The sequence below is a fragment of the Mastacembelus armatus genome, chromosome 24 (genome assembly GCF_900324485.2).
Source record: "Mastacembelus armatus chromosome 24, fMasArm1.2, whole genome shotgun sequence".
Lineage (NCBI taxonomy): Eukaryota > Metazoa > Chordata > Actinopteri > Synbranchiformes > Mastacembelidae > Mastacembelus > Mastacembelus armatus.
Window position 1 is genome coordinate 18,491,063 of NC_046656.1, and position 22,344 is coordinate 18,513,406.

The 22,344-nt window shown below is 41.4% G+C and overlaps 1 protein-coding gene across 1 annotated transcript in view; it reads left to right on the forward strand.

Moving 5' to 3' along the window:
• The first annotated feature begins 802 nt into the window (after positions 1-802).
• Positions 803-22,344, forward strand: part of LOC113137029 (glutamate receptor ionotropic, kainate 2) — a 53,108-nt gene continuing 31,566 nt past the window's right edge. Inside the window, exons 1-4 of the mRNA XM_026318313.1 lie at positions 803-884; positions 16,859-17,026; positions 19,089-19,346; positions 21,770-21,951. Of these exons, the coding sequence (XP_026174098.1) occupies positions 863-884; positions 16,859-17,026; positions 19,089-19,346; positions 21,770-21,951 (630 nt within the window). The 5' untranslated portion in view covers positions 803-862. The remainder of the gene's footprint in view (positions 885-16,858; positions 17,027-19,088; positions 19,347-21,769; positions 21,952-22,344) is intronic.

Below are 22,344 nucleotides of genomic sequence, written 5' to 3' on the forward strand. Positions count from 1 at the left end.
AATTGGGAGTAAGGATTCAACCCGAGGTCACTGTTGCTGCGGGCAATTAAAAGATTGAATATTTATCGACACATCTTCAAATGCAAGCAAGCCTGGTGCCAAAAAACAAGGAAAGCCAGCCTGGGAGGGTGGTATAAAATAAAAGTTTCTCGCTTCTCCCTTCCCATTAATTTTCTTTCTCTTTCCATCCATCCACCCTCTTTTTCACCTTTTCCTTTCTTTCTATCTGTATCTCCATCTCATTTCTCTCCCCCTCGCTCACTTGCTATCTCTCTGGCTCTCTCTGCTGCGCGTTCACAACACTAACCTTGGCTCGACGTCAGAGCCTGTGCGGCAGTGCAGTATAATGGGAGCGCAAGCAACCCAGAGCGCCTCATAGGGGGCTGCATATCGCTGCTGTATCCTCTGCTTGGCGCTCTCTAGCCCCTCTCCAACGCTCTCCAGTACCTCACCTATAGCCCATGCTTGGGCTCCCCCCTCCCCACTGGGTCGGTACCCTTCGACATGGATGTCCCGCCGTTTCTCGATCCGGAGTATTGTTGTTTCCTGGCGCAGTAAAGGAAGAGAAGGCGAAGGGGAAGGGGAAGGAATCATGCCGGGACTGCTAATGGATTTAGGGAAAGCGCAAGTGACCATGCCGTGATCTTGCGCATCCAGGGCCGCCGTCACCCTGCCTTGCCCAACGACCGTAGAAGAATTACGGGGGAATCGAACCCGTGCAACGGGGGGATTAAACCACTGTGCATTTTTTAAAAACAACATGAAGATTACCTCCCATCATCTGATGATAACCAGTCTCGTTTTCAGGTCCAACCTCAGGCTGATCCCGCTTCTGCTCCTGTTTCTTGGTTACTCTCGCGGGATGCCACACGTTTTAAGATTTGGTAAGAATGTAGTCATTTGTAGTACAATATCACCCGTAACATTGTCTTAGCAGACGACCTGTTTTTTATGACTGTCCACTGTGGAGTGACATTGACAGTATGTAAAAACCTATCGAGACGTTTTAGCCACACTCTTGCCTTATTTTCTAATGAACAGAGTTGCCAAAACAAATTGACCTGTACTCTAAAATCATAGTCACTGACGAATAGTCATTAATGATAATGTTTCGTAACAGTGTTTGGGAAGCTTTTTACCCAGTCGATGACTTCCGTGTCGTACAAACCTTTGAAACCCGTGTAACTTTGAGGGGAAATCAGCTGTAGCTGATCCGTAGAAGAGGCAGTTCTCCTGTGCAACAGTTCATATGAGCAGCTGATGAAACTCAAAAACAGGCTCGTTGCTCAAATCTTCTTTTCAATACGTCTTGTATCTCCATGACCTTTAAACTGCAGTCAGCTTGACATGATTTCTGTAGTATGTTTGTTTGTGAACATTATCCCCGGAGTGCGGATCAGTCACAGCTGGACTAGTCAATGCGCCGGAAGGTACTTTTTTATCCTTAGACCCACTGGACTGCTGAGCAGCAGCCTATTAAATCGCATTTTTTATAGATATAGTCATTGATAAAACAGACAGCTCCGGTTTTCATCGTTGATTGGCTGAGTCACGTTGGAAGCCAATATTCAAATGTTTTTAATGCACCAGGCGCAAATCATCTGTCATGCAGAGTGAGTGCGGAAAAATTAACGTTGGTTATTAGTTTTTCAGAAGTTGCCACTACAGTGCATGGTTTCTGATGCACAGCTTTAAAACCACCTACTAGCACCTGTATTTCAGCTCTAAAATCACCAAGCCTCACCCTCTGTTGCCTAATTAGATCCGTGAGAGGGTGGCTGCGTTTTGACGCTTCCTCTTACATGTACAGAGCACATCTTGGAGTGACAGGAGAGCCCCTCCTGACAGCGGATGTCATCAAGTGTTGACAGCACATCCTTACACTCCTCAGCTCCCCGAGGGTCCTGTTTAAAAGTCAGTCCTCGTCCGCAAGAGCCGCCACTATGGCAACGGGATGTGCTGCATCCTGAGCCCGAAGAGCGATTTCCCGTCGCACACGTTGTCTGACAGACGCCTCGCGTCTCTTCAGTAATCGTCGGGGACGGAAACGTCCCTGTGTAATAGTATTTGATGCCAAAGTTTCCAAGAGACAAAATTCCTAGGAGAAAAGTTGAACAATAATGGTTAAAATGCTCGAAGTATTCACGTAGACTGTCCATCATAGAGTAAAATATAGACGCGGATACTGTGTAAATGTGTGAATGTGATGACAAACAAATTAAATAGGAATTGTACTTTTGCTGCCTGTATAGTTAACCTCGCCATACGCAGTATGCCGCCTAGGTTTACTCGATGGATCTGGCATCGGTAGCGAAACCATGCGAGCTAGAAGTGATTCGTGTCGCTGAGAAATTTTTCTCTCAGGTAAAGCCCATGCTTGATTTTTTTTTTTTTTTTTTTAATTTGTCTGGTGTTCTGGTGGCAGTGATATGGTCTGAGCGGCTTTCCGTGGTCCGGAACTAGGGCTAAACAAGCCGCGGAACCGCCTGTTCAGGACCACGGACAGAGACCCGGGTTTTTAGCAGCGCGACGGGCGCCTGTTGCTGAAAAAGCCCAACACTCTCCTTCTCTAATAATAATACTAAGGCTTTAACATCTTTTTTGCCACATCGATTTATGTGTGAGTCAAGAAGCATCCGTTTTAAATATTTTAGTGGCAAGATGTGTTTTCATTTAGTGTAATCCATTTGTTCAGAATTTTTTTTTTTCTGTTTGCTTGTAAATAAGCTTCTAGGAGAGAACAAGAGATGAGTTATATGTGGGTGATTTTATCAAAAAGAAATTGAGATTGTGTGTAGGTGCATTGCTATGTGAGAGACATGAAAAATGTAAAATTGCCTTGAGAGACATCAGAGCCCATTGGTCCTTTTCCAGTTCATTTCCTGTACTGCAGGATGTGCTAGCTCAGCACATAATCCCAGCTGCTCCTTCAGGGGCCTGGGTAAATGAGGAGGTCAGGTCCCCGGTGTCTGTGTGCTCCCTTCCTGCCCAAGTTCTATTCTGCCCAGACAGGCGGCCCACATTGTACGGCCACTGTTCTCCTGTCAGACTGAGACCTTTACACACAGACATACTGTGACACCAAAGCATAGTCAGCCCTTTGTATTCACAGCATTGGTCTTACCATGTAGAGCGACAAGTGTCAAAGAGGAAAAATAATATTTGGGCCACCAGCTGCAGGCAAATATGCTGAATTAATTTTTCCATAGAATTGAATTATTGTGTTCAGTGGTGCTCCTTTTATAAATCTTACAGGTAATTCATTTACTGAAACACTGAAATGGACCCGATGCAGCCTGTACAGGCTGTAATAAAACACTCGAGAGAAGATTCTCCTCTATAACTAGTTCAGACTAACCATTTGAGAACACTGAATGAGACTTTGTAGTTACTGATACTCCAAAGGGTCTCAAAGGTCCAGAACAAAATGTTTTTCACTATCCGTTTTGGTTTTCTTCACTTATCCACCTCTACAATGAAGGCAATAGAAAAAAGGTGTAAGATACCACTTGTAAGATACCAAGTTCAGTAAAAAAGCTGAACTTGGTATTGAATTTTAAATCTGAACTATGGTTGGCTTACATTGATTTATTTTTCCTTATTTTTTAATATATTATTTTGTAATGATAAGGATGTGAGGAGACTGTAAAACATCTGACCTTTTCTTTGAAAGGATTTCAATAAGGTAGTATTCTGAGATGCTGCTTTTTTAAAAGCTCAACTTTCTCAGTTGCCATAAATGTCCTGTTAGGATTCAGTGAGGTGGAAATTCTGGGCTGTATTAAAGTCTCTTGCATCTTGTGACAGCTAAGTGTTAGGCTAAAATGAAAGGAGACTTTCTTCCATGGAAACAGTATGTGCATGATATTATTTAGCTATCCCCATAACAGATGCATAGTCACACAAGCAGTGAGTCATCACATCTGCCATTCCATTGGAGGTGATTGAGTTTTACTTACAGACATGTATCTTATTCATAAAATGGCCCAGGACAAAATTAGACTGAAGAAAAATCAACAATGAAATTGACAGAGTGTTTTAATTCTGATGGCTGTAGTCTGAGGCTGTGAGGTTGAGTGATAACATTATCACGGCCATCTTCAAACAACGTTGGCAGCTGCAGTATGCCCCTGGGCTGTCAACTGCTGCTGAAAGCATTGTTGACTCAGAGATGCTCATTTTGTTTGTTTATTTTCTGTTTGTGTTTATATTTTCCCAGTACAGCCATGTCTGGGAATATTTATGGCTAAAACGTAATGTTGTTTTTCATTTTGGAAAGAAAACCAAGTCATTTTTTTTTACAGTCCTCTGGCAAAAGACACAAACCCCTCTGGTGTAAACTAAGTTTATCTAACTACTTCCACAATGCTGTGCCAGGATAAAGGTCTTTTTTATTGCATTTCTAATATTTAACACACTTTTCATCTCCCCAACTCTGTTATGGTGGTAAGATTACAAGGTTGTCGAGAACAAGCAAGGGTAGAGGGAACAAATTCAAGTAGAGTTTGTAGTTAATTGACTTTACTTGCTTTTTGCTTTCCGCCAGTCTGAATTATCAGCATGCTCAAGTTTAGTTTGGGATTGCAGGAATTATGGATAACACTCGGTGCCCTGGCCCACTGCCAACATGTTCACAGCAGACACATTTAAATAGGCACAAAGCTGCTTAAAATATTCATGTGTCACTTGGCCCCGCTGTAGCTTATAGAAATATGAAACTATCTCCTCTCTGCTGGCAAATGATTTCCATGGTTTAAAAATACCCACTGTGGGTTTCAAGAACAAAGAGGAGATCTGTCTTACATTAGCATGCAGCACCACACATGGGCTTGAAGCAGGGACCTATTTAGATGGATTTCTAAAACATGTTTACAGTCCTGAGTCTTTGAAGGTCTTGCTGTCATGCTTCAGTTACAAAAGGCTCAATGGTGATTAATGGAAATGGAAAATATCTCTGAGGTATGAAATTAGTTTTCTTGTTGTGCTTAGCATTAAGTCAATTTTTAAGATTTACCAGCTCCAGTCAAATTATTTACATTAAAGGAGGTTTTAGTTGATTGACCTTGTTTGCCGAGTACCCAGTTCTTGCATTGTTGCCTTTTCTCACATGTTACCTATTTTTGCAAATCAAATTGAAATCATCTGAATCCTGTGTTGACCAGGCTTGACTTCTGTATTGGCTTTCGTTATCCACAGCCTATCACTCTTTATCATTGTCAATCAGGGATTTCCCTGGGTATCACAAGGGCTAGGGGTTATATGTGCAATTGTTCTGTGAAACTGTCCCTTGAGAAGAACCCTGTAGCATGTCTTTCTGCCTGGTTAACTGCCTCAGATCTGACTGAAGGTCACAGCCAAAATCGCTCAAAAGAAATTTTTCATTTTATTTTAGTTTTTGCATCTTTTAACACACAAGGAACAGTTCTTCTCACAGTCTCACCAAGGGGATGGAAGAAAATTTGAAGTCACTGAGAGGTGTAGGAAAAACCGTGGTATTTGTTAGAGAGAGAGTCTTGCTCAGTCTTGTGTAAAGTATGAGCAAGAAGAAAAACAGTGAGTGTTGAGGCCAGCAGATACAGAGTAAAGATAGATTAGTTTGCCTCAGAGCAGTCCTCTCTCAGTTGTGGTCTTTTATTACTATTTTGTGATAGCTTCTGTGAGAAGCGGTAGTAAGGACAGTAGAGTGTGCTTTGGAAATCTAGTAGGAGGCCAGGAGTCATGCATTGTGGCTGTGAATAAATGTCAGCAGTAAAGTATTAGTAATCTGAACTACAGATGAATGAAATGTATGAAAATACTTACAGAGGAAAGAAAAATGGTAAAAATCCTGATAACACAAATATTGTAGTTCTCTTGGGGAAACTAAGCCCAAATATGTATTTTTATTAGCTTTTCATGCATTTATCTATAATGTCTCATTATGTATTTGGCTGCCTGTGCTTCCATTAGATTGGAAGATGGTGGGGATCAATAACAATCAATATGTTTATATTGCTAAGAGCAATAGTGGAAAAAAACACAAACTGGCAGCAAAGCAAGTAACCAGTGCCAATTCCCAGATGCCTCCCTCTGTGTTTATCTATCACACGTTACCATCTGTGGGAATGCAAACATGTAAACTAAAAAATGTGTACTATAAGAAGAACGTGTGGGAGTGGATTAATACTGCATGTTGCTGAGATTTAATGAAGACTTTTAACAGCCACAAGGTGCAGGGACCTCTGTAGCACTCTGGGGTTTTGAGGAACCTCATCACATTCCCTGTTTCTTCTCTTGATATGTCTGATATAATCCCAGCTCAGCTGGACTTCTTCATTTGCTGTCAATGTGATGTATGTTCTTAACTGGCTGTGCTTAACATGATGTGAAAAGTAGACCTTCCGCTTGCTGCAACATTGCGGCATGCTTTGCGTCAAATGTGGGAGTAATGTGAGCCCTTTAGCTTCATAGGAACTTGGTCAAACTGAACTGTGGTAATTAACCATTAAGGGATTGTTTACTAGAGGCAAACAAACATGACTTGTCGTCTTTATTATGGAAGCTGCTGAGTGCTAATTGGGAGCCTCAGTAAATGTTTACTGTGTTTGTTCCGTGATTAATAGATGTAGGAGGTCAATGATTGCCCTTTGTTGAATGGGCTTCTTGCTTAAGGACTCAGTTGTAATATGTATTCATATTTTCATCCATGTAGTTTAATATGTTTTTACAGCAGCATCTTTATGTATCCTGTCATCAGAGGCAATTGCATGCAAATCCCCAGCATGCAGATGGAGTAAACGTTCTAGAAGGCACATACGCTTTAAATGAAAGGACTGACGTCCAAACTACATGGTATTCAGAAGTCAGTTGATTACAGAAAGCCCTCCGGCAGTGTTAGCTATGATGTGAGGCACCGATCAGGTTAGGATGTGATGATTGACCTTCATCTCCACCAAGCTGTATAAAGAAGTAAGAGGAGCAGGGGAGCGAGTGGCTGAAAGAGAGAAGGCAGAATTCAGGGTATGTAAACGTATCAACGTTTCTCTGTGTGAACCAAGGACACACTGCGAAATGGGCTCTGTGGGAGGATGTACTGAGGCAGGCTTACTTAAAATCATGTTCTTTGAATCAGCATGACACTCTATTGTCCACCATCCACCAGGGCTATGCAAAACATCCTCCTGCAATGTTGAATTTCATTTTTCCATTCTTCCTCTCATGCTGCTTTTGAGACTGTCTCTAATTCAGCTCTCAAATCTCTTTGTTGTTTAAAGGTATTTGTGAAACAAGCAAGAGTATAGAAACTGATGCATTTGCTTTAACAGTGGTTAGAGAAATGCACAGATTAGATAAGATCTAATCAGATGAAAAATATCGGACAAATATTTGCTGCTACAACTGTTCTGTTAGCCCCTGAAACTCAAAACGACATGCTTCTCCCATTTATTTGACATGACTCAACAACCCCACCCATATCGACACACAGAGCATTACGGCTCGAACAGACTTGGATTGATTTCCCATCTCGCACAATCTGTTTTAAGATTTTAAGGAGACATAATGAATCCAATCACCTCCATTTCTCTTGCACTGCTACTGATGACAAAAGCCTCTGAATTTCCTCCACAGCAGGGAGTGAATGGATCTGAGAAATGGTGAAATAAACAATATACCACATATTGGGGCAAAGAACAGGGCTCTTTTTTTGTTTTGTTTTGTTTTGTTTTTTATCAGTTGCACCTTTACTGTCTTTTTACATTTATTCTCAGTAGATCATTAGTTATTTATTGACAACAAATGAGCATGCATAGTGGAGGAGCATTTCTTAATCAATAATCTTTTGTATCTTTAAATCTGTGGCTCTTTTTCTCACTAAATTCAGCTAAGTAAACCCTGTGCAATAATACTGTATGCAAATTTGCACATCTGTTCCTCCCTCATATAAGGTGTCAAATTGCTGTCAAAGCTATACTTCAGTTATAGTTCAGTCCTTGCACTCCTATTGCACTAGTTCACAAATTGTATATAAAAAAAAATTTATTTCTTTTGTTTTCCTTCTTTTTAACCTCCTGTGTCTTGTACACAGAGAGAACTTAGTGAACCAGAGTCAAATTCCTTGTTTGTGTGCACAATAAAGCTGATTCTGATTCTTTTAGGTCTCTTTATGTTCTGCTACTGTGGAACTGCCTGTGTGTTTGTAGAACAGGCAAGAAAAATTGACGCACATTTACAGCAGAGTGTAGTTTATTGACTTGTACCTGTAGCTCTGATTGTCAGTTAGTCTGTGTACAGCGTTGGCTGATGAACCTAAACCAGGAGTTGACATTTTCCTGCTCTGTGGCTGAGGGACAGGAGGGTGGATGCAGGTGTCCGTTCAGGTCTAATGGGCCATCCATTCAGTCAGTTAATTGAGTGTCTTTTATCTGCCTCCAGTGACCTCCTTTATTCTCCATTTCTCTCTCTTTCCTATGCTCATCTATTTTTTTCATGGCCCACCCCTCTACTTCCTCCTGCCTTTCTCCCTCCTCCAAACTCTCCTCCTTTGGTTGTCTGACAGCTAACCCATCTGCCGTCTGCTCATTTCCTACAGCTTACTCTGACTTTAGACATCACCTGTTGTTTTCTAAACACATCTGACGGGCTGTGAGGAGGCAGTGTGATGGCACGGTGCACTTTCAGCATCAAATCAATATCCAAAATCCAGAGTTCCCATTTTCCTTTTTCTCATTCCTCCATCTTTTACTTTTGTCCTTCTCTGCCCTTCCTCTTCGTGCTGTCTTTGTCTCCCTTTGGCTTTCAGCTTGTCTCCTGGTCCTTCCCATCTACTTTGTTCTATCTCACTATCATTAAGTCTTACTTTCCCCTGTCCCCTGGTCTCAGTGTCCTTGCACACAAAGGCACAAATTTTCATTTGACATACACTTTCTAAACCTCCATTTCTGATTGTACCTTTTAGAATTTCACAGGAACAGGTACCATTTAAGTTTCAGATTCCACTAACCTTACTCAGTCCTGGAATAGAATATTATAGCTTTTATCAACATGACCTACTTACTTATAATGTGCCTAACTTACATGGAACAATAATCAGTTATCTTAAAACTTAAGACCAGTCCTTACATTACATCTAGTCTTAGTCTTTTCATGACAGAAATTGCTTTATGGACACAATATTGATCATATTGATATGAAAAACCACTAGTTTGAATGCATTGCAGACTACTAACAAGGCTGTCCTATTAATTTTAATATATTTTGTGTAAGATTATTATTGTCTAATTAACTGGACCGATATAATGTTAATCCTAAAAATAAATTGAAGAGTTGCAACAGCAACATCCCAAATCAGTAGGAGGTACACAAGGAAATACAATATTTATCTTATAATATTTTTGACCTTTAAAAATCAGGCTTTACTAGCTTCTGTGTAATTGCCTATCTAAAAAGAAGAATCACCTTCTTTGTGTGGATCTCTAAATTTCTAAAGATTATAATTTAATCAGATTACCAAAATCCTGAGAAATGACTCTTTAACTTTTGCTCCATCGCTTTACTAAAACCCAGCTGCAAGCAATAAAGATCCACCTCCAGTATTAATTCTTGACCTTTGGCTCTGTCGGGAGATAACATCTGCACTTACACAAGAAAGTAGGTCTAATTTTACAGCCATTTTGCTCAGAATTACAATTGGGAGAGTGTAATACAGGGCCATTTTGATGAACAGGAGAACAGTGAGAATTAGGATGAGAGCGGCAAAAGGAGCAGAGAGGACGATAGTGTCTCATATAATTTGCTCTGACCTAATTTCACCATTATAAATTCAGCTCCTTTTATCTCTATACCAAGGTCAGCTACATATGATGTGTATGATATAGGTTAAATGCATGTTAGAGATATTGCAGTGTAAGTTTATCCGGATATCACAAGTGAAGGTTTTGTGCCTGAAATGTAAATTTTCTGAAATGGCACAATAGTGAGATCAGTCTTTGCTTCCCACTTTTTGGCAAGTATGCTGAGAGACAGTTGGAAATCCCACATCTTAACTTTCAGAGAGTTTTTTTTTAAAAAAAAAAAAGTCTTCAAGATTACTGTTAGTCAAGTTGTCATCTATATTTATTTTGGTGAGAAAATCCAGTCTGAGGGCTCAAGTATTCAGGCAGGCTTGAGACACGCAGTCCACCCTGCCTCATGCTTCTGAGCTGCTATGCCATAAATGGATAATAATGCCCTAATGGTTTTATCACAATGGGGAAAATGATTATAAACCAGACACACACATGCATAGTCACAATGTTCTACAGGCTGGACTCCTGCCTCTCTTAGCCTGTAGTGGATAATTAGCATCTCTCACACGTGCTTAGGCTTGATTAAAACCCATTTTACAGTGAGCAGTGCTGTGAGGTCTCCATCTGTCACCTGCTGAGGCCACCATGAGACGTAGTATAGTCAAAAGGGATGAGAGAGATAGTGTGTGTATATGTGTGTGGCCATTTGATAAGGAAGAAAAAAGGGAGCATGGAAAGAGAAATGGCAGAGACAGGTGAGGTATGAAGCGTTAGGAAGCATTCTGTTCAATAAGTGTTCCCTCTCACTCCCTATGGCCTCTGTATCAGAGCCAAATCGCATTTTCTGCATTGGCAGGAAAAGCTCCTCACTTCAGGTTTGGGATTTGTCTTATTTACTTGAACTTTATAACCTGGTGACTGCGGTTTTGGGAATAATCATGTTTATACTTGGAAGTCAGATGGGAAGTGTTAGTGCTCTAAGGCTCATAAAACCTACAGTGTGTGAAAGGCACGCCATGTACATCAATCAAAGTTTTTTACATACATTGTTTTCAAACCACATCTGCAATATACAGTGTGTCATAGCTAACATGGTGTGCATATGTTGATGCCACACATTAAAGCTGTATTTACTGTAGGTGCTACAAATAGTTGCATACAGTATTTGCCCCCAGTTTACAGTATTAGTTGTAGAAGTCTTGTTTCCATGGTAATATTCTGAATATTTCATGTCATACCCTGGGACATTTGGACAGGTAGGAAGGATGCATCCACAATAAATAAATAAATAAAGCTCTCAGCTGTGGTATCAGTCAGATACAGTGGCAAAATGATTTTCAAAGTGACCCCCTGAGAAACAACATAAAGACATGTGAAATGTCTTTGCTTGCAAAGATTGAAAATATTTATTGCTCCTCAGAAATCATTCAGTGCTGCCTGAAGAAGAGGTCAGAATGCATTGCTACCTCTCTACCTGTTTTACTACAGCTGCTGTAATTTCTGCATTCTTTGCTGTGCTGATTTGTGTGTATCATAGGCTTCAATAAATATTTTTGTCCTCTGCAAAGAAAATTAAAGAGCCTACATTTTCTTTATGTTGTCACTTTGCGCCTGCAAAGAAATTGTTAGTAACATAAAATAGAGGTGAAAAATGGGCTCTAGCACCTTCATAGATAAGAGTATCATAAATAATGTAGAAAGTAAAGAATGTGATTGACTCAGTGCAATTAATGACTTACCAGTGTATTTATTTTCATGCCCTGGTTTTTGGACTTGAACTGTTGATCGGACAAAACGAGCAACTTGGGCATTAAGAGATTGTGATTGACAGTTTTTATTATTTATAGATATAGTATAGACCAAACACATTGTTATTCAATTGAAAAATAACTGGAATATTCACTAACAATGAAAATAATTATCTTTCTATGTTTGTCTCAGCAGGTAGTTGAAACTCAAGAATGGATCTAAAATCTAACCTAGAAAGGAGGTTTGCTTATGTTTCAGCTGTGACCGATAGTTAATATGAAGTGTTTCAGCAGAATTGTTTATTTTAATTTACACATCATCATTTTAAAGTCTTGGTATGACATTATCTTTCAGCAAGTTGTTTTTTTATTTCTTAGGAACAGGCTGTTGTTATGCCTGTATAGCCTATGTTTTTAATGATACTGCAGAACTACCACAGCACTTAATTCTAACGCTGTGTCTGTGCTTCTTTAAGGAGCTCATCTAATCTCAAGAGGTGGCACATATTTCTATGAAATGTGAACACACGTCTGTGTATGTCTGTATGTGCGCGAGCAAGCGGGCACACATACTGTTTATGCATCTCATTTTCACTGTGGTTGGTGTTTCTTTTCAGTTACATTGGCAATTTGAGAGCAGTGGAGAGGTTGGAAACTGCAAGCAGACAGAAGTCATTTGGGACTTCAGCAATTCAAGGCCTGTGGAAGTGTACTCACAGTTTGGCACAATTAGTACCAAAAGAGGTCCCTGCTTGACAAATTAGCACACAAAATGTCAGCCGGTAGTTTAGCACTTCCACAATGAGCCCTTGCAAATTAGCACATATTTTGTGGAGGGAACTGGCACATTATTATGAATAGAGAGAGCCTGGCAAATTAGCACATCTGTTGCCAGCGCTCTGAATTAATACATGTTATATGATCACTGGTTTCCCACTTGGAGCTTGGTCAGGGATGGGGTGGTGGAAAGCTTTTCTAATTGAAGACTATGTGTGTATTTCCTCATTATAAGAAATTGATGAGATTGATCTTTTGGCAGTGGAGGGGCTAATTATTACGCTGACTGCAACTCAACTTAGGTATCTTTGAATGCCGCAGGCGTGGGCTTTAAATTCGCACATCCGTCACAGTTTCCCCAGACTCAGTTGTTTCTTTCCTGACGGGTTTGTTTAGGCTCAGTCACTGGCGTGCATGATTGCGAGTGTTCACACGTGTATGTTCAAATGTGTGTGTCAGCCTAAGGCTTAGCATCCAGCAGTGGCAGGTGACAGTCTAGTCCAGTGTCAGGAGGCTTTAGGGTGACAGACGTGATTCTGTTCTGGAGAAAACACCAACAACAAGCCAAACAAATCAGATAAAAATAGCTAAGCTGTTGTTCACATAAGCTGCTTTCTACTGGTTTAATGTTCAGCTTCCATAACTCTAACAGCGAATGATTAAGTTATTGATTGATAGCTAACTCACTGGATTGATTGCCTATTTGATGTGTGTTTTCAACAGTTTTTTCCAGGCAGTGGATCTTTTTATTGAATGGTCTTTCATGCTGCATAAAGCCCCATTCTTATTTCTTTAAGCTCAGGTTGAACAGAGTCAACTAAGAATCATCATCTTAGAAAAAATGAGCCTCTATTAACCAAATTTACTGCTTTTCTTATCTTGCTCTTACAAAACCAATACTCTGTAAGATACTATTTCAGAGCCAGCACCAGAGGAGATGTAGCTGCATGGTCAAACACCGCACTGTTATGTATCACCTCTGCAGCAAACAGTATAAAAGATTTCTGGGGATCTTCAGGGAGAAAGAGAATTGGCCCCTATGCAGCGTAGGAAGGTCAGTCTACCGCAATGGGAGCTTCAGATTAATGACCAGGGGCAGCGACTCTCTGCAGGCCTTCATGCATCATGTCCCATTCACCAGCAAACATGTCAGGGAGCGCTCCCACTGGGAATTTTGAGGATATTTACGGAGTGTTTCCATCTCTTTTGCCTCCTGCCTATTGGCTCTGAGCGCTGATCCTCACCTGCTGAAAGACTGACGGAGACAAAACAGACTGGGGGGTTGGGGTGTGGTGGGTAGAGGTCTTGAAGCCTAACTGAGTGACTCAATGCACATACCTGGGCCACTTGCCCTAGTGACAGGGTTGCTCACTGGTTGCCATGGCAGCCACCCCACAGCCCACCGCCATCCTGCAGCTGCACTGCTGGTCATTAGTCACAGAGACAGACTGTCCGCACTATCTAAACGCCCTTCCTCCACCAATCAGCTGCTCAGATTCCAAAACTGCAGATGCCTCTCAGCCATAGTATAGATTCATGAGTCGCCATGGCAACATATCTGACTCTCATCTCTCATTGTACCAGAGCATCCTTGAGAGAACTAGCTGGCTTTTCACTCATACTTTAAGTTACTTTATTCTTTTAGTAGCATAAGAGCACCATGCGAGCAATTCAATGTGTTTTACCAAAAGTTCTCCACATTTTTCTAATCTGTACATGAACTTCCATTGCTATTATTATCCATTGTATCGTCCAGTGCTACTGTTCAGGATGTATGTCTTTCAGTGGGAAATGATTTGTGTTTAGAGGAATTGACTTCAAATTAGCTTCGTTTCTGTCTTAAAAGTTACTGTATTATGGCCAATCCAAAATGCACTTGATTAACTGCTCAAACAGAGTTAAATTTACACAGAGGAGGCACCCTCCCACACTGCGCTTTCATTTTGACTTTCTGCTCAGTCCTTCTCTCGCTCACACACACACACACACACACAGCAGACACTCAGATCAGCAGGCCTGTTTTCTCGTCAGGGTGATTATCCAGCTCATAACTCACTCTGAGCTTTCATTTGCACTATAATTCACACCAGTCCCAAAGATGGCAGCTCCATAATTCACACACACACTGATTATCTCAGCTGTAGCTCACACACCTGCAATCAGACGGACCACAACAGCAAGTCATGAGAGGAGGATGGATAGATGAATGATACAAGATGGAGCCCTATTAAACTAAGCAAGCTAAATATACATTACAGCCAAAAACAGTCTACAAGTCTATTCCGAGCGCTGAAATTTGGTTTGTGAAGAAAGATTAGATTCATCATTTAAGGTAAACAATACTAAGCATTCATTCTGTGTGAAATGTAAACAAAGGCCTTGTGTAACATGTTAAGTTACATGTATTAAATCAAACAACAGCAAATTCACTTGGTATGTGCCATCAGAGTCCAAGGTAATTTAATGTTTGCTGTCACCCTTAAATTATTTAATTTACTGGTTTTACTCCTCTGAGTTCTCAGCAGTAGACAATGACTTTTCAGCACATTTCAGCCACACAGTGTGCCAAAAAAAAAAAAAAAAAAAGACCGTAATGCTAATTTTTGGACTCGTTGAACCGGGCAGTAGTGTTAGAATGATATATTTGCTCATACTGACATGATCTTATCATCTTCAGTGGTGATCTTTGGGTATTTGTTCTTTTGAAGAATAAATTGACATTTCAGTGAAATGAACTGGCACGAACAGCAACATGTTCACATCACATTGCTGTTGTATATCTGGAGGGCAAACACAGGAAAACCTCATTATTGCAGCTCACCCGCTGACAGTGAGGCACAAGGCATGTATAGTACTCAAATGCCTTATATATTTGTCCATAGCTCTCATCTTAAACTACAATATTTTTCCACTCCAGTTCTCTGTTGGACTATATATGAAGGAAAATACTCTAAAAGGAAGTAAGAAAGCAGAACATACTGTAAGGCTGCAGTATGGTGACAGTGATAAAGCTCACTCCCCCAAGTTAATGACATTTTCTTTGCCCTCCTGCACTCCTTTTCTATCACTCCCAGCCATGGCCAGCTGCTATTTATAGCTGCTGTGTCTATTACTGTACACCTCTCTGTGTCTTTCTCCACCCTTTTAAAAATGCGTCACTCTCTGTCTTTTTCTCTGTCTCAGTTTTCCCTCGCTCTCTGTAATTGAATCAATAAACAGGCTTTAAACTTTTTTCACTTTGGATTTCATCAAACCGACTTTCTGTCCTCTGAGAGGTTGGGAGCTGTGGATGGACTCCTGAACTCTGCTCTTGTCTCCAAGAGTGTTTCTCAGAGCTGCTTTCACAACCCCCTTTTCATCCTCTTCCCTGTCCATTCTCTTTTAAGTTTGATTTCTGTAAAGCTTTCTCAGGATTTAGTCCATCCTCAAAGGTGTACTTGCAGTTGAAACGTAACTTTGCCTCTTCTTTATTATGTTTATTTTCAAAGTTGAAAGAAGGTGCTTGACTCTACAGCTTTCAGCTGTTTGACATTAGAAATATTCAAGTTTTACAACATGACTTTGCTTTATTCTAATTATGGATGTGAGAATTCATTTTGTAAATGTTCCACAAAACACAAAGCAAATAAACAGATCATTTGCATTTGATTGTAACTTAGATATTTCCTTGTAAGTTGCAGTTAAATTTACTGACTGAAAGGCATTTCTGGTGATTGTCGGGCGTAAATGAGTTCAGGTTTGCAGTGTGTTGGTTCAAACAACACCTATCTTTGCTTTAAGATTCTCAGCCATATTGATGGACCATCTGTAACACCACCTATACAGTGGTGGTAATTATGTTGTGTGGCTTTTGTGGCATGGTAAAAACAGCGTGTATTATTTATTTTTATGTTGAGGCTTGGGTGATTCTCAGGCAGGCACAGTATAGTACTTCCATTAAATGATGCAGAAATAATGATTTGAACCTCTGAGTTAACTTGTTTTTAGTGAGTCTCATCAAATATTTCCTAATTTGTATTTTAATTTCTGACTTGGTTGACCTCCTTCACCACTTTCATACCCACTCTTGTTTTTTCTTTCTTTTCTGTACCTACTGTATTTGTCTTCCTGCCCTCATTTATCTGTTCCCTGTGCTCTTGCTTTTCTTTGCTCTTCTCTCATTTGAGAATCAGTGAAATCAATGGAACCAAACGAAAGGGTGAACCTTTCTGTCAAGCCTGAGCAAGGGAGTTAAAGAAGGGCACCCACCCCTGAACTCACCTCCCTATGCACCTAATTGCCCATAATTACACTGTCGACTAGCACAGAATGCAAATCAGCTAAGATCCAAACGCTCTGTCTGCACTGTAAATCTGTTTCTTGTCAGGATGACTGAGCTGTGAAAAGCAGTGAATACAATAGCATCAGTAATATGAGAGTACAAATACTGAAGTGCTAAAAATAATAGCACCGCTTCAGCTGTAACTGCCTGATCAATTACTTGTGTTAAGGAAACTATAGCAATTACAGGAAGCAGGAAGTGGCTATTGAGAGGTCTTGTTCCCTGATTTATTTTTTCTTTACCCACAGGAGGAATATTTGAATCCATTGAGAGCGGCCCCTCGGGAGCAGAGGAACTAGCCTTTAAATTTGCCTTGAACACAATCAACAGGAACCGCACCTTGCTCCCAAACACCACACTGACCTATGACATCCAGAGAATAAACATCTTTGACAGCTTTGAGGCCTCCAGGAAAGGTGAGTCAAGATACAGAAAGAACTTTTATCATAATCTCACAATTTACTTTAGTGGTAAATGTTAACTTGTGATGGTGTGGTGAGATGATGAGAACTAATAATACAAAAGATTAGTCAGAACTGTAGAAAGGCAATGCAGACAACTGTGAGGTGTCTGAATTCACTCCATATTGACTGTGCACTGCATTTAATGTCCACTATTTTTGCACAAACCAATAAATCCTGACTCTATATAGTGCCCTGAAAAATTCCCAACATGTTCGCTGCTGTTCTTTCTGCCTGCAATCACAAAATGCCACGTGTTGGATTTGATACTGTAGATGTAAAAATGCCACAGCTTTCAGTGAAGCCTGCAGAAGCCTGCTATCAGGCACTTTGTGCTTTCCACCATTTAAGGTAGCAATACTTCAGGAATAGCCGAAGTAGAAATACTTCTGCCATCACCGGTGATGTTAGCGGTATCGGCTGGTAGCAATAACCACATGCTAACACCCCACACAAGGTAACAATACCTAAGGGAAGTAGCTCTACTATCCCCACGTTAGCCGAGAAAAGCATTTTCTCTGGCCCCGTCCGACAGCTGCACAAGCTGCTAGGCTAACTCACGGAGCTGCTAGTGTCCCCTTTGCTAGCCACGAGGCGAGTGGGTCATGTCCGAGGTGCAGGGTCCCGTACACGCCCCGGGATCGAGTTGGGCGGACGCAGACCCTGAGTTCACTGATGCCTGTTTCCCGTCAGAGGAAAGCGCAGCACCCCGCGTGAATGGGAGGTGAGGCCCTCACATGAGCCACATCCACATAAACTGTCTGGAGCTGAAGGCTGTCCACCTAGCTCTGAGACATTTCCTTCCCTGGCTGCGAGGAAATCACATTTTAGAGAGAACGGACAACTCCACTGTGGTGGCCTATATCAGCAGACAACTGAGATCCCCAAGATTGCACACACTAGCACACAGACTGATAGTCTGGAGCAGGGTACATTTCAAGTCACTGAGAGCTACTCATGTGCCAGGCGTACTGAACTATGGGCGGACCTGCTGTCCAGGGGAAACCCACTCTATGCAGACTGGAAGCTCCATCCAGGAGTGGTGGAGCAAACAGCGTCTTTCCCACTGGATTGTGGACGCTATAGCTCTAGCTTACACTAGCAAAGGTCTTCAGCCTCCCCCTGGTCTATGGGCTCATTCCACCAGGGGTCTGGGGACCTCCTGGGCTCTTTTTAAAGGAGTCTCTATTCAGGAAATGTGTACCACTGCATGTTGGGCTTCGCCCCACACCTTTGCACGGCTTTATAAATCGGCTGTTACAGCTCCAACCCTAACACATTCTGTCCTTGGTGTGGGGACTTCAGAGTACAGCCCCCGCCATGTGATGCACCACTAGGGACAGTTTAGCCTGTCTTTCTTACAGGTGTCTGGCAATCTGGGAGTTGGTATATCTCCCATAGTGAGTATTCTTTTCAACTTTGCCACCCAAACACTGCCACTGTTTATACTGTCAAAACTTCCTCAAAGATTTGATTGAATTACATTAAATTGTTGAAAAATGTGTTTTGTTTAGTTCAGTAAAATGAAAAAAAGTGTCCATGCAACAGATTGCTGTTCACATTTACTGTAATTCTTACTATCACCGGGGTTGTAACCACTGAGAGCCACTTGAACAGAAAATAATTTCAGAAGCCATGAAATTTTATAAGTGACAACCTTTTTTTTAACACAGCTCCATGTTTTGACACAAACAAATTAGATTTTTCTTTTAGAGCTTTAGGCCAATAAATCAAAAAATCATACAGTAGCAATGGAATATAAAAAATACATACATACATACATGACTATAGTACAGCCATACTGTTTTTAAGGGAAGGGATTTTACAATATAACATTCATTTTTTTAAAATAAGACCCGAATAACCTATGAAGCTCCAGTCAATAGATATTTGTTATGTGTAGCACCTTGGTTTCGCTGTAACCTAAAGTTCTACGTAGTGCAGGCGTACAACAGGTGAAAGTGGATGGTTAAATGCCGAACTGACCTATTTCTTGTTCTGATTACTACCTTACCAGCATGTGACCAACTCTCCCTCGGTGTAGCGGCCATTTTTGGCCCCTCACACAGCTCATCAGCGAATGCAGTCCAATCCATCTGCAATGCTCTGGGAGTGCCCCACATCCAAACCAAGTGGAAGCATCAAGTGTCAGACAACAGGGACTCGTACTATGTCAGCCTGTACCCCGACTTCTCCTCCCTCAGTAGAGCCATCCTCGACCTGGTGCACTTCTTCAAGTGGAGGACAGTCACTGTGGTCTATGACGACAGCACAGGTACAGGTACAGTTGGTGTCTAGCTTCATTTTCCAGTGGTGCAACTGCTTTGTGTTATGATAAAGGTGACTGTGTTAAAACCTGCAGCCTTTATGTATAAACTGTCCATAAAAATGAAAGGTACCAGATGAACTACAAAAAGCAGCTCTGATTCTCAGAGTTCAGCGAGTGCTTTGTAAGCTGTCAAGTTAATTCAGAAATCAATAGCTTACTGTTCTGCCTCAGTCCTCCAGGTGCTGCCCATGTCAGTCTTCCAGGAGAGTGAGCAGCAGCACAGAAAAAAAAAAGAACCACATTACCCAGAATGACCCAGTGTCTCTTCAGATTAATGCAATGCAGAATTGCATGTGTGTGGGCTGACAACAGCCATTAATAACACAGAGACACTTGATCTCTGAGGGTGGCTATCAAATGTATCTGTGAGTCATTTTGTCTATCCTGTGACTTTGTGGAGTGGCTCACAATACACATTTTAAAAGACGAGTTGTATTTTAGCTGGAGTGCAGTCATATTTTTATGAGCTAAAGTGTAATTGCTCCGGAGAAGATAACAATATTCAAATGCTCGTTCGCAATTTACGAGCTATTTGGCATGATGTGGTTGACAATTTAATGTAAGTAAATTAGACAGTTGACACAAGGTTTAAATCTTAGACAGGTTGCATAATGGATTCAGTCCCTAGTCTCAGAAAATGAATATTGTCTTGTAGTTGACATCTTAAATAGCTAAATAACTATTCAAACCTCTTTTCTGTACCTATTATCAACCAACAATGCTTTTCTGCTTCCTCCATTTCTACATTCACTTCTGTTGCAGCCAGTCCTGCAGCATGCTAGTGCCCGTACATTAACCTCAGATGATATCCCAATGACTTGTCCCACTTGCCACATTATTCTGACTCATCTCCTTGACCGCTCTACACTTCCTGCCTTGGAGCTCAGTATGTTAACACTCTCATTCTCCAGCAAACTGCCCCAGTGAGATGCCAAAAGGTGACCTCTCGCCTCTCGCTCTCTATCTCTCTCTGTCAGAGAGGAGCAGCTCAGGCCTCCTCTATGGAGCATTTCTGCTGTAACACACCTGACGCCCAGAAAAGTGTGACAGCTGCATAGCTGCGTTGCCCCCCCCCCCACCACTTCCACCCAGTCCCAGGCTGTAATCACACAGCTTCATGCTCCAGGGCCCCGCACTGCTGATTGGAGCATATCTGACGGCTGGCAGGAAAAACTATCGGAGGGGATAAAATATTCACACACAGCCGTTAGAAGATCCAGGGGGAAAGTCTGAAGGCATTAGCCAGAGCCCACAAACATCCACGCTGACAGTGTTTCCCAAACGTTGAGTTCCCTTGACAGATTTTTTTTTTTTTCTTGCTTAACACCTCCCAAAGTGTTAGTGCGAACAAAAACAGGGAGACACAGACATGCCCTAGAGTAGGGATCTATTGGGATTACCTAAGGAAAGCTCTAGGAGGTTCACTGTTGCTTCCTACAATGGTACTTTCACAACAAGACCTGCATGTTCCTATTTCACACCAATCTTTCTATAGGCCTCTGGGAGACCCAGCCCCACTCACAGTAAGGCCATTAAACTGCTCACACAGCACTTCATTTCAAAATAAAAAATAGGCTGAGCTATCTTAAAGTGTTTCCATGAAAAAAAAAAAAAATCCTATCTCTCTCCAGTTCCCTCTCAAACTATCCTCTCTGCTCCATCCATTTTTATACCCATGACAAGTAATCATCTCTCCCATCAATCCAGCCTCTTTCATCCCTGGACTGTGAAGTTCTTTACTGAGGGAGAAACTCATTGTAATCTCATCACAGTATCTCCCGGAGAGCTTTCTACCTGAGCGTGTGGTTGAGAAATGAAAGGTGAAGATTGTAGCTCAGTATGTGACGCCGGCGTCAGGCTCCCTAGGGGCAAGTACAAGCTGGGCAAACAGAGCCGCTCTCATCAGAGCACATCTGAAGTGTGTGTGAAAGAGACAGGAGAGGCAGGATTGACCACTGCTTTCCATCAGGATGAAATTGAACCTATTCCATGCTACTGTATGGTGTCATGGAAGACGAGAGCGAATCGACAGTTGGGAGCCTTCTGTGGGATTGGAAGTTTCTGTAGGAGGGAGCAGATTGGGGTTCTTTCTATTTTGTGCCTTTGGTATAAAAGAGTGCAATGTGCTGGCTTGGTGTTAAATTCTCCTGATAGGTCTGTAGCAGTCGGTTTGCTTGCCAAGCATGAGTAGGACGATCAATAGAGTGTGGATTAGGAAGGCATGCATATGAACCTTTTTCTGCTGAGAAAACCTGAATCCACTTGGTTTTTGTGGCCTGTTCAGCATCAGAGATACTTTAAAATGGCAGCAGATCAAACACACTATGTTGCTGCATTTTTCATGCTATATGTATCCTCTTTGTCTGCAGGTCTCATTCGACTGCAGGAGCTGATCAAGGCACCGTCACGATACAACATTCGTTTGAAGATCCGACAGCTGCCCACGGAGACCAAGGACGCTAAGCCACTTCTGAAGGAGATGAAGAAAGCAAAGGAGTTTCATGTCATCTTTGATTGCGGACACGAGATGGCTGCTTGGATCCTAAAACAGGTGCCCAAAAAACAAATGTGGCGGTTATTTATGAACTTCCCCCAAAGCAATGGATATTGAATGAATAAATATTAAATAGACATATGAATGCATTCTGTAATGTGTAAAATCATTATAAGAAATTAATAAAACTCAGCTCATTTTAATTATTTTATTCTTCCTTTTGCAGTTTTTTAGCAATTTATTTTATTTCATAATGACATGTCACATTTCATGACAGTGCTCTGACCACCACTTTCTCACCTTCCGCTGCTCTGTAGCTGGAAAAAGCTTGGGAGTGAAAATTGTTAAGACAAGTAAAACAATACAAATAATCAGCTCCTCAGAAGTGCTCCATGTAAAGTTTGTCTGTTCAAAAAGAAAAAAAGGATTTGAAGACGGTATTTTTAACAC